At 41.1% G+C, this 12,947-nt stretch overlaps 1 protein-coding gene across 1 annotated transcript; it reads right to left on the bottom strand.

Moving 5' to 3' along the window:
* Positions 1-332: 332 nt before the first annotated feature.
* Positions 333-5,732, bottom strand: LOC104030408 (carboxymethylenebutenolidase homolog). The gene is made up of 5 exons (XM_009482105.2): positions 5,527-5,732; positions 4,780-4,887; positions 2,761-2,903; positions 2,267-2,358; positions 333-512 (listed from the first exon to the last, which is right to left on the bottom strand). The coding sequence occupies exons 1-5, from the start codon at positions 5,730-5,732 to the stop codon at positions 333-335; spliced, it is 729 nt and encodes a 242-aa protein (XP_009480380.2).
* Positions 5,733-12,947: the final 7,215 nt, after the last annotated feature.

The raw sequence follows: 12,947 nt of genomic DNA, 5'->3' as shown, positions 1-12,947 counted from the left end.
AGATAAAGTCAGGATGAAGTCATGCTCACTAGCATAGACAAATGCATAAACAATATCATTACTATTGATGTAATAACGCAGAATAATGAAGCAAATACAAAGCGAGATAAATTCAATCAACTTTTAATGCCTAATCATCCTTTAGTCCAACTTTGATTTCACGATCTTGTTTAAATCTTGTAAAAAAATAATTAAGAACTATAAATTAAATATTCCTATTTTTGTTTGTGACAATTTTCAAAACCAGATGGTTTTCCCATGACCATTTTCTTCTCTAAGATTTAATTAAACCAAATACTGATCATGAAGCCTAGCGTTACTTTATGCTTTTGTCAAATAAACATTTTGATCCAATCAATCATATCTTTTCTAGCTTCTTCAATATAAGGTTTATCATCAGGTTTCATATCTTCTGGCTTCAACTGTGCAAACCCATGAACTTGTCCAGGATAAACTTTAATTTTATACGCAACTTTACAGTACTGTTTCAACTTCTCCTCCAGTAAGGTGATCTGTAAAAGAAAGCATTATCCCATTACATTGTGGCTTTTCTTTAAGTTTGCCGAACTTGCTGTTCCTCATATGGCTACACCTTTGTCTTTTCTCGAGTGTCACACTTGAAGCAGGTTCTGTTGCTCAACAGATGAGAAAACCCCTCTTTGGAATGTAATACTGAAATGTTTTTTAGAAGTACGGATGAGTCTGAGAACCTCAACAGTTACTGCAAAGACAGTTTTGTAAATCTCATTGCCATAAAGGAACAGATGCACTTCTATTCAGAGACTTAATATGGCTTGCAACCTGATTTTAAGCTCTGATCTTGAGAGAACATATTCCCTAAACCTCAGTGACTCTCAGTCCAAAATATTTTGATAGGCTTAGTAACAGAGTTTAAGAAAACACAGGGGTATTTTTAGTTTACGGTACAAAAACCAGACACTGTTCCTACACAATCTTTTGATAAGTACACACATGCTTACACACAGAGTACTAATCATATGATTATGTACCTGTATACATGTGTAGACACACTTTTGTGCTCATTTCCATTAAAAAGTCAGAAAATAGGAGAATGAACACTTATTTTGCCCCTGCAAGCTTAATTCTACCCATTTTACAGATTAGAGACAGTACTGTAATTTATTTCATGTTCACATTTTTTTTTTCCACAGAGCCCTTTATTGCTCAGTGCAGAAAACAATGCATTTGAGGATGGATGGATTTGCAATTTAATGGTTGGACTGGATGATCTTAAAGGTCTTCTCCAACCTAAACAATTCTATGATTCTAGGATTTTTTTTTTTTTTTTTTAAATACAGGAATTTTTCTTACACAATCTGCACAGGTAGCTCAGAGAGACAACTTCAGGAGAAAAAGATATGGTTTCAATGTGTAACACATGATGGAAAAAATGTATTTATGAAAACTGTGCCCCTGGGAAAAAGACACTTTCACCACAGAAAGGGGGCAGGGAGTGAAGGATTTGTTTTCCTCTGCAGAGGAGACACATACTTGAGGTACAGATCAACATGCTGAATAACACAGAATTAAATATTGATTGGATTCTGCATTCCCAGAGCACACTGCCAGTTCCCCAGCTAGACCCTACTCCTACACAACCAACTATGCTAGAGGTGGTATATTTTCCTGGTCACTGAAGAGAAAGAAGTTACACACAGAAGAGGGCACCAGTTTCCTACCTATATATTTATCCAGCCTCTCAGATACACTTACAACAGGGGTTATATCAGAATACAGATGGCAGCCAGCAGTCAAAACAGAGTCCACAAGTTGTCATCATCTTAGTTAAAATTCACGCCTACTCTTCTAACACAGTTCATTCTGTCTTCTTGTACCAAAAGCAATTAGTCATTGGTCCATATCATCAGAAAGTTCAGCTCCTAGGCTGAAATTATTATTTTTTGCATTCAACGTCCAAATTCAGTGGTTTAACTACCTGTTCTCTCAACCATAGCAGTAATATCCAAGTTTTTGAGATGTTAGGCTCATACCAGTTGGATCTCCCTGCCCAATTTCACACTCTGCTTGTCCAGCCACTCAGAGACCAATGACTGGTCTTTACTGCATTTCTCACCTCAAAAAAGAGGCTTTGAATAACCTAACCAAGATATGGGGGAAGTTGAAATACAAGCAAAACAATCCGGTCTGTTTGATTTTCTGTATCTGGTTTCTAACAAGCTAGGATTTCTGTGTGGGATAAAAGAACTATGAGGAAAGAAAAAGCATTTCCAGTACAACAGCTTACCTGATCATAAGAAATAGTGTGGTCTTTCTCACCAAAAATGAAAAATGTGGGATTTAGTAAATTGTATCTTTCTTCAGAGTCCCTAATTATTCCTATAATGTTTTTGAGAAACAGTCTGTTAGTGACGTTAACATTCTCGCAAGATAAATGGCAAATTAAAAGACAAAATTTCTATTTAGGTTTACTCGTTATGTACATTTTTTAGATCAGGACAGTTTCTATTTGGATGGAGAAAAAAGCATTTGGAAAATACATTTCCCCACTCTCCAAGCACTTAAAAAAAAGATTAGAAAATTACCATGCAAAAGGAAGCAATTTTTTTCTGGTTTACAGCATTCTTAAATTTTTATACCAATATAGCATATTGCTGCAATAACCATAATTAAAATCTGCAACTCACCTTTGAGTTGAGTATTTACAGAAATTGTTACAAAGCAATACAAACTATGCATAGTCATGTGAGCCCATGAAAGTTTTCATGTGTTCTACACTACCATAGAGGGACACCCCAGCGGTTAATTGAGGATTTTTCAGCATCAAGTGATGTACTGCCATTCCACCCCAGGAAAACCCAACGATACCAATCTTCTTTGCACCGCATTGTTCCTTTAGATACTTCAAGACAACATCAGCTTCCCTAAGACATATAAACAAAAGTAAACTAAGGAATCTATTGCAGAATCAATACTTGACAACTTAAGAAGTAAATTTAAAGAGATACATGACTTTTTCTGCGTCTGCACCCCCAATCATTTAAAGCAGAGACTACTTAAAAAACATGTTTCAGCCCAGAGCAGTGGCTTCTATTCTTAAATGGGAGTGAACATCTCTGGTCCCAGTTTAGGGAAGTTCAGGTGTAGGTAGTTAAATACTTACCTGAATTGTGACCTGCTCCTTTGTTTTCAAAAGAAGCAATTTTTTAATTGAATCACTTTGTCTAGGACAGGACAACTAAAGACAAGACATATCTGCAAGTAGAACAACACCTTGCATTATGGATTGTAGGAATAGATAAGCTTCACTGTGCTATTTCTATGGAGTCCACCCATTTAGATAAAGCTTTATCTTGAGTATGTCATTCCTGTTGCATGAGTTAATTATTAAAATATCCTACCAAGCCCACATGCAATAATACTATACTAAAGTAGCAATTACTGAAAATTAAACTGTCAGTAAATATAATGTTTAAAAAACAGGTATTGCACGAAGTATAATGCAAAAAATATGCAAATTGTTTTTAACGTAGGCCAGAGCAGGTAATTTTTTTTTTTAACTGCTAACTTCTTAGGTCTCAACAGTTTTACATTTTTTATTATCTACAGACTTTTACATGAATTTTAAATGCAGACCGCATATACTAATAAGTACATTTTCAAATATTATGCACATTAGTATGGTCATCACAGGTTTGGTTAGGCTGACAAAAAAGCAGTACGAGAGTGACACGATCAGGAGATCGTGTCCTAAGCCGGTAGCATGTGCACTCCGAACAGATGAGCTCTCTCAGGTTTGATTTGTTTGGAGGGGTACTGAGTCATGGGCGTGTTGCATTCTTGGTGCTCTGAAAGAGCAACAGATCTGACCTTGAGGGCAGCTACAAATGAACTGTCAAAAGACAGCACAGGCATGTCCTTGAGGCCTTAATCGTTTAAGACAGTGCCCACATATCTGCTCACTCTTTGGAGTAGGATTTTTTACAGGTGTTAGTCATTTTTTCAAAAAATTCGGTCACAGCTGCTGCAACTATATGGTCAAAAGCTTTGCTGAGAGATGTTGAAGTTAGGCTGTGACCACTGGGGCCTCTTGAAAGGGTCAGCAGAATACTTGTGGCTTACAAGATGATAGCTGATTAATAGGGTGTCACTGCCTCACTATCATCTTCTGCAGTTTTAGGTTGTGGTGATAGATGCGGAAGAAACAGTAACGCCTCCCATAATTCAGGGAAGCCTTGCTACAGGCACTGCTAGGCTCTACTGATAGTGGGCCCTCTATTTCACGTTGAGAAAAACAGTATAGTTGATCAGATGTATCTTAGGTTTTGGGCAGTCTTGCAAATTTTTATCTAATGCTGCTCAGGAGAATATTGTCTGCACCTATCATTATCTACAAGGCAGAAAGCAAGATGGGCAAGTGAGAACTGGCAGATAACATGAGCACTTGTGGAAGAGTTTTCGTCCTTATCTTGAGGAACTGGAGGCAGAATCAGCACTTGTGGGTGAAAGTGCTGGGTATTTCATAGCCTGTGAAACACTGGCTATGAGACTGTGCAGCCAGTATGACATAGTTAGAAAAAGGCCCAGGAAAACAAGATGGGGACAGTAAGCAAAGTGATGGACAGAGCAGATAATGCTTTCAAAATCCCAGCCAAGACAGTGCCCAGAACCACACAGGATAAGCAATTGTGTACATGCAGCCAGCTTGCCCTGCTCTGAGGTGCCACTTATAAAGTTTCATACAAATTCCCCTCATTTGCTGGCTGCTCTTTGAAGTTCAAGTGCAAATACACATCTTACTTGTCTACTTTCATAGGATCGTGATCTTTCATCCAGTCAGCAAAGTCAGCCCAGTGATCAGTAGTTTTCCAGGGGTCTGTCCCCTTGAAGAAGTCTGGGCAGACAGTTCTGTGTGAGACATGGAATCAAGTCAATTTTCACATTCAGGTGGGGAGAATCTGTGGAGGTCTAAATGTCTCCTAATGTCTTTTCTACTCCAGAGTACACATCTACATGGTTACTATCTGAATCATATTCTACTCATCCTCTTCTGGCAATCAGCAGAGCTAAAAGTATATGTCTTTCTATGGAAAAAAACCACCACAAATAAACTCTCATTATTTCCTTAGACACTGTTAATACAAAAGTAAAGGGATTAAGCAACCCTCCTGATTCTATATAAATACATACATATATCTTTGCTAGTAAAAACTAAAGCAACTGTTCAAAAGGTCTCATTCTGAAAAGCTTATACAACTTAAAGATAGATACCAACATTTGTCTTTTAATCACCCATGCTGCCACATAAGCACTGGCACTTTGTGACACTCCATGTGGCTTTGTGCTCAGGTAGCCATTTTTGATGGGTCAATTTTAGTAGCTTTGGTGTCCTCGTGGAAACATTTTGTCCCTTTGCATTTTTATTCACTCAGACTGAAATGTTATGGTTGCCCTGTGTGTATGGGAAACGTCATATGCCAAGCTTAGCTTTGGGCTTGGTGATCTATTAGCGCATTTAAGAGGAAGATAGGAAAGAGAGTTGCTTACATGTATCCATGACCTGCAATCAAATCGACTATGTATCTAATGTCTGGGAACAGCCATCCAAATATATCATGAATCACAATCACAGCTTTGTCTGTGAAAAAAGATGGTCTACAAACATATGCGTTGATGTGCTCAATTTGTACTTCATGTCCAAGGCACCCATACCAAGATCTTTCTCCGGTATCATATAGAAAAGGATCAGCCATTTGGAAACCTAAAAAAAGAAAGAAAAAGAGAGCAAGAAAATAAAAATAATTCATTAACACAAATTATTAATGGCAAATAAAGGCAAATACAATCTTCAGAAAGTAGTTCAATAATTTCTGCAAATAACATTGACATCCTTGTCTGAAGGGATAAAGTAGAAAAAAGCAAAAGCAATGTTCCAGTGCAGAATGCCTCTTAGTCCATTATGTGTTACTAAGCTGAGAATGAAGAGAAATACCAAAAGCAAAGTTATAAAATTACAAACAACCTGCGCATGTGGGTCCTGACTCCCATGTCACAGTTGTTTTGCTCCCATGCCACTCTGTCAGCACTGGTGTGAAGCAGTACGGCTTCAGATCTCACTCTCTCCCCAGGCATGGGGTTGTCACTCATATCTTCATGGGGAATCCCATGCTGGTTTCTCTGAATTATGTGATGGGTAAGGACTGCAGCACTCAACTACTACAGAAAATTACCACGTTCAGTGTTTCTCTCGGTGCCGGCACCTGCTAGCTAATCTGTGCTTTTGGTAGCAGCATCACAGCTGTTCTGGGAGCCGGTGTATTGGGCGCAGTTGGTGAAGGACTGCAGTACTGATTTGTAAATTAGATTCCAATGCCTTGGGCCCATATGCCCTTGAAAGGGATTGCAAGAAAACAAGCAGATATGCAAATCTCATTCAAAATATGTGAGAATATTTGGTTTTGTCCCTTCTCCAAAAATAGCGATTACAGACAATAAGCCAGTAGCTGTGCTAGAGAGATTAAAGTCAAAAGTTGTTCTGACTCTCTGTGTCAAGAACTTGGAATGGACTCTGTGCAAAAAGTAGAATGCGGTCCTGTAATTAAAAGTACAAGGAATCCAATTAAGCCTGCAGGGGCAGTGTTAATAGTAGCATTTCCTAGCCAGGTACTGACATTGAAACTGTCCTTGGGGATGCAGTATGCACACCCGCATATACATTATGACTGTCTCCGCTTCATCATTTCTACGTCAGCCTATTATTTCTGTTTGCATTGTAACATGCACTTCAGAAAACTATCTAGTCTTCATGGAAGTGCGGCAAATTTGGGTAGAAAAGTATACCTTCCTCAGCTCTCCATTAACCACAGCAGCAGAGAGCTAGGTTTCACTGAGTAATGGGAAATTTTGCGTAGGCAATACAGACACATTTGGAAACATGGTGCAGGCAGAGTGAAGAACAGAGAGTCGATGCCGCAGATACTCACCGCTTGCTTATGCCTTACACAACACTAACCGGCTTGTATGATTAATGCAGGCTCAATAACAGCATCCAAATTTTATACGCATTTGGACTGCCTTATACCCAAGGTAATCAGCCTTCCCAATGTACAGTGCAGAGACACTGTTTATCCTCATCCTCTCCCAGCCCCAGGGCTGCTGTCACCAGATGTGGCAGGGCCAGCACAGAGTTTGAGCAAATATGCTTGATTACAGCTGTAACCTCTAGCCGATAGACTGTGGTGTAGAGATACAGGAGCCAGGCGAATGTGGCTTTACTACCAGAATCAAGCTGCTTCAGAAATAGTCATGAGGTGGATGATCTCACATCATGAGTAATCCCCTGTGTTGATAACTGAGGGCTGATTACAGCTGTTAATTGTTCTCCCACCTTTCTCAACATCTGAATGTCAGGGTTGGTGCTAGGAAGCATAAAGTAGCCTGATCTTTAGGACCAAATCCTCCATTGTTTTGCATTGTATGAAAGTAGAAGTTGTAACATGCATGGGAGAGTATCTCCTAGTTTAAGCCCCCCATAATAGGCCTGAACATGCTTGAGAGATCATAGAATCGTAGAATGTCTGTTTATGCAAAAGTACTTCCTACCACTTTTTTCTAACCTAAGATGAATGAGCTTGTTGAAGTGCAAAGGACTGCCTGGAGAATTCACAGGCACTCCCAAAGACAGCTAACACCACTGGCTCCTGAGATGGCAGCCACAATCTTACCCCACTAAGGTCTTTTGTTCAGAAGGGCACAACCTATGGTGTTCCCTTCAAGGAAGTCATGTTTAGGAGGCATTAAGCTTTTCAACAGTTGTGAAACAGCCTACTGCCTATCTGTTGGTAGCTTCTCAGAAATCTTGGCCTATCCTGATTGATGCTTAGCCAGCTGTTTCTCCTCCAGGCACCAGGCTGTGGAGAACGTTAGTAAATAGTCAGCCACACCTGAACTGCTTAGTAGTCTTTGATGGGATCCTGTTCAGTCAGAAGCTTCATTTGTTCCCGCCCGATTTGTCCCACGCAACACGGTGTGGCAAAGCAACAAGCCAGGATATTTCCTACCTGTCCTGTCTCACCTCATTCCCTCTTCCCACCAATTTAATCCATTACGCTTTTCCTTTTCCTGCTTTCCCTGTGGCACGGTTCCAAGCAGGCAGCATCTCGCCTTTACACCCCACTCCTCATCGCTGAGCTCCAGCACAGAGGAGACACAGGGCCTGGCACAAAGCTAGGAACAGGGGAAAAACTGACTGCTGCTAACAGGGCAAATAGAGTGAGTGAGTCCACTCCAAATGTCCATGAGTCCACTGTCATCCTTCTGCTCATTAAGAGAAGGCCTTCTTATAGCTTCTCCTTCTCACTAGTGGTTCTGCTCTTCATTGGGTGTCTTGATACCATTCAGCTTTCATGCAAGTAACATAAAAACTGAGGGGAGTTATTTATTATTATCACAAGGCAAAGGTGGGCTTCCTTAGGTGGTAGGACAGACCCAAACTATTACATTTTTAGGGAGCAACAAATCACATGGTTAAATCCTGCTGAGTCTTAGTTTTCAATAGGAAAAACAAATTCCTACTTGGGAGGTGGAGCTAAAAATCTTTAAAAAAAAAAAATATCAGGTAAAACAGGGGCAAAGATAGTCCTAAGGATAATCCCCACTTCTCGGAAAGTGATGAGCACATGATCCTAAAGTGCTGTGTTGTTTGGCAGGACCTTGGACTAGTGATGCCAACATGTGACGTCTCTGCCATTTTCCTGGGTCCAGTGATAACATTTTAAACTCCAGTAGTAATTTACTTCAATGGTAAGTGCTCCAATGGACCAAACAAGGAAAAGACTGGGAATTCATTACCATAAGGGCAAAAGAAATTATTATGGTCCTTTAACATGATCTTGCTTCTGATGGACGTAAAATGGTTACCAGTGTCCTCAGAACTATTGCTGTGCTACAGCTTGCAGCAAGCACTCAAAATTAAATCCAGTCTTTACCAAAGTTGACACCCCTTATCTTCACCTTGTCCACTCCCTAATACTTGTCCTTGTGCATTTTTTTACCGAAACCAGAATAAAACTATCTCTTTAAAGGAGTGGTTTTTGCTGAATGTTTTGTGCCTTTTCAAAGAGCTATATATCTAATTGCTTAGAAATTTCAGAGTTCTCCCTTTCAAAACAGTTAAAAGCAGTTAGCCTTTCTGTGCTGCCAACTCAGTGTTTGTGGACCAGTTTGCCATCACATACCTGGAGTACAGGATCCTGGTTTAGCCCAGCTCGCTGCTTCTACTCAGAGAGATACCAGCTAGATTTCTCTAAACACAAGAAGAAGAAAACCAGTTGCGCTGACAGTTTTGCTCCTGCTGCTGCCCATCCAGTTTCCAGGTGCTCTTCAACACTTCTGCAGACTTTGGGATTGGGAGGTGAGGAGGAGAGGCTTAGCATAGGAGTCATCCTAGCTGGAAGGGGTGGGGACAGATCATGCAGAGAGGCAGGGTGCAGCAGGCTCCGCATCAATTGCCTTTTACTCCACCTTTTATTTATTTATTATTTAGAGTTTAGAAGGCAAGATGCACACAAACACTATACTGCTTTTTTTTTTTAATCTCTCTAAAAATGTGTAATTCTGAGCAAAATAATGTGGAGAAGTTAAAATGAGGACTGCTGAGTCTTCTTATGAGCACACTTCAGTTTTCTGGGAAAAATTCCCTTCAAGACCTGTACACTACAAAGCAAATGATGTGTGTGATGCAGCCATTTAAGACACCGCAGAATCTTTGGACCTCAGCATTTACAGCTGAGACACTTAGCATCAGTGGTGCATTTGCTGGTGCATTGTTAAATTCAGAGATGCATTTTCTTATAGTATATTCATGCACTTTTACTGTCTATAATAAATGTCTTTAATGGAATTTGTGCCAAATTAAGATGAATCTGTCCTGGCAAACTTGCAGCATAAAAAATTATGGAAGTCTCCCTAACACACAGATTAAACATAATACAGCCACACCCACAAGTATTCCCAACAAGTCCAAAAGTGTTCCAGGTTATTTTTGATTCGACTTGCTTTCAACAAGTTAGAAACATTTGAGTCTGAGCTGGTTGTTATTGATGGTGGCTTATTGAAATCTTCCATTCCTATATCCATAACAGCCTTGTAGTCAAGGAACATTAGCTTAGCCCTCAGGCTGATGTCTACTACAGCTTGAATTTTCTCTGTGTGTGCGTGTGGCTTGTGTGTGTGTGCATGTTGCGGTGGGGAGGAATGAGAGAGGCAAAAGAGCTCAAAGAAAATTACAGTCATTTCAAGTCAAAGATCAATAAAGAATTTTTGATCCTAAGTGTATTTGACAAACACAAAAGTGTATTTGTAGATCTTCAGCAGTACTCTGTGTGGTAGTGACCCCTGTGTAATCTGAGGACTATGTAAACCAGGTGATGGTTCGATTCAGGTCACCAAACTTCAGATATTTGCAATGAGGATGTCTACATGTCAGCAAGGTGTCCCCATTCACACAGCTGTCATCAAGATCTAGGGTATGATTCACACTCTATGGGTGTCTTCTTTATAATGAAATGGATAGTCCTCTCGATGCCACCAGTTGTGCTGATCACGGAGTTTAATGGCAGCCTACCCACCTAGTGCAGCTGTAGATTGCTGCGCTGAGTGCATCATCAGTCAGGCAAGATGAGTCCCACCTCTGTGTGCTGTGGGAGCTACACACCACTCAGAATTAAGATTTGTCATGACCACATGGAGGGTGTTTGTCCTGTCATACCTGTAAGTAGCTTTGCACATCAGGATTGTATAAGAAACCATTAAAAATATTGTTTGTGTTGCAAGGGAGGGAGTGGGGAGTCTTCACTGAAAAGATACGGTTTATACTTTGATATTAATGTCATCTTGCTTGAGCTTGTCTAACCCCACCTGGGTGTGCATGCTTTACCCGGATCCACAAGGCTGAAGTACTGTCTTCCTACCTTGCCTCCCCAGGACTTGTGTCCATCCAAGCTGCATCCCCTGTGGAACAGATTGGGCCAGCAGAAGCAGACATCTGATCCCACATGTATCTAATGATGGTAAATCCTGTCTTTGCACCCAACATCTCTAATTGGGGGTGGTTAGGGTGAAAGGAGAGCAAAGGACTTGCTCTGCTGTAATGCAAGCCTTTGCCTGCACACTGTGATTATGTTTGACCTGCAAACCCTAAATCATTTAGATCTCCCATATTTGAAGAGACTGCCTGTCTCCCCATAAGATATAATCAGCTCTGTAATGGACTCAGGATTATGAAGTTCATTGTACACATGCATTTCCTACAGTCTCAAGCAACTTACACATTTTTATTTTTAAGGCTGCTGTGAACATCTCTTTTTTTAAGGTTTTCCAAAAAAAACCAAAAAAGGAAGACGACAGACAAGGGCTGGAATGAGCACAACAGGTTCACTTGTTCAAACACACAGTGGTCAAATTTCTCCTTCAGCCGAAACACACAGGTGGTTTTTGTTTGGTTTGGGTTTTTTTTTCCTGAAGGTTTGCACCAATACTCTTCCAATTGCTCCTCCTGGTTTTATAAAAATGGGCGTGGAATAAATCCTCACGGCTGTTGGATGCATTTTTAGCTCTATGTTAACATAAGGAGCAAGATCCTAGAACATGCAAGCCTGCTGTCCCAAGGCAAAATAGAAAGATATTCTCTCCCAGACAACTACTGATACATAAAAACACAGAAAGGCAAGTACTCTGCTGGCATCTAGTGCAGAACTGAAAGTGTCCAACTGAGAGATCAATGGACAGGCTTAAACATGCCCCGTTTACCATCACCTGGTACGGTATTTAGAGTGCCGCTGGTAGCAACAGACTTGTCAGAAAGTTGAAATCATTACAAATGTTATACTTATGTCGTGAAAAACCTGTTCAAAGCGCCTATGATGAGTGATGCTCTGTTTGCAGCCTAGAAGCTGCAGACAAGGCAAAGAGGGATGGGCAGGCTCCCCTCTCCTCTTGCGTGGGTCCTGCTGGCAATAGCAGCCTTGTTAAGGGGTTACGGCTGCTGAGGGTACCTCGTGAGGAACCGGTGGAGAGGCTCTCAGGAAGGTTTAGCAGAGAGGCATGGTGGGCTGGGGTCAGAACAGCTCAGCTCAGCTCAGCGGTGCCAGCCATAACGCCAGTGAGGGCTCTGCACCCTGCACCTGCCCGGAGAGCAAGCGGCGCCCCGTGGGACTTGGGTGGCTACAGGAGGGGAGCATAGCTAGTCCCTCTCACACAACTTCTCTGAAAAGGGAGGGCCTAATTAGCAGGCTTGTAATTTGGAGCTGGATATGTGGCTTTTGTTTCTGTATGTTATTCTGATTCCTTTCCCTCCATCCAGTAAAAGGCCGAGTACCTAAACTTATCTACTGAGGCATCACTTGGGAGTGAAGAAATATAGTTTAAGAAACCTGATTTCATTTTCCAGGTTTCTGGCTTCAGTCTCTAGTCAGTGTTTGAATAAGACCCTTGGAAATCAAGCCAACTCTTGTTATTGCAAATGAAGGCCTGGCAGGAGGTTTATATGTACAGATACTTTCACTGTCGTCAGTGAAAACTAGTCTCACACTTAGGATTTTGGTTTTACCATTCACCTAGCGTGGTTCTCTGGAGTTCATGGCTGCATTTGCCTGGAGCATTAAAAAAATCTCCAGGAATTCTCTGATTTGGTTAGTAGTGAACCATATCCCGGCTCTTTCCCATGCTTTCCCGTGTGTCTAAGAAGAAAGACTCCAAAGCCTCTCCTCTGTGGGAGCGATGTTATCTGCTTCGTCTGGTGTGGCACTGGCAGGCACCGCCGTGTTCCCTTCACGGAGCAGAGCACCCGCCGATCCTCCCCAGGCACCAGGACCCAGGCCAGGGTGACTGCTGCTTCTTTGCTATTAATCTTTGCATCTCTCTCCATGCTCCTACTCCCCTGTGCTTTTATTTGCTGCTAAAAATAACCG

The sequence above is a fragment of the Pelecanus crispus genome, chromosome 2, assembly GCF_030463565.1.
Source record: "Pelecanus crispus isolate bPelCri1 chromosome 2, bPelCri1.pri, whole genome shotgun sequence".
Classification (NCBI taxonomy): domain Eukaryota; kingdom Metazoa; phylum Chordata; class Aves; order Pelecaniformes; family Pelecanidae; genus Pelecanus; species Pelecanus crispus.
Note: the sequence above shows the minus strand (reverse complement) of the source record. Positions and strands in the feature narration are given on the sequence as shown.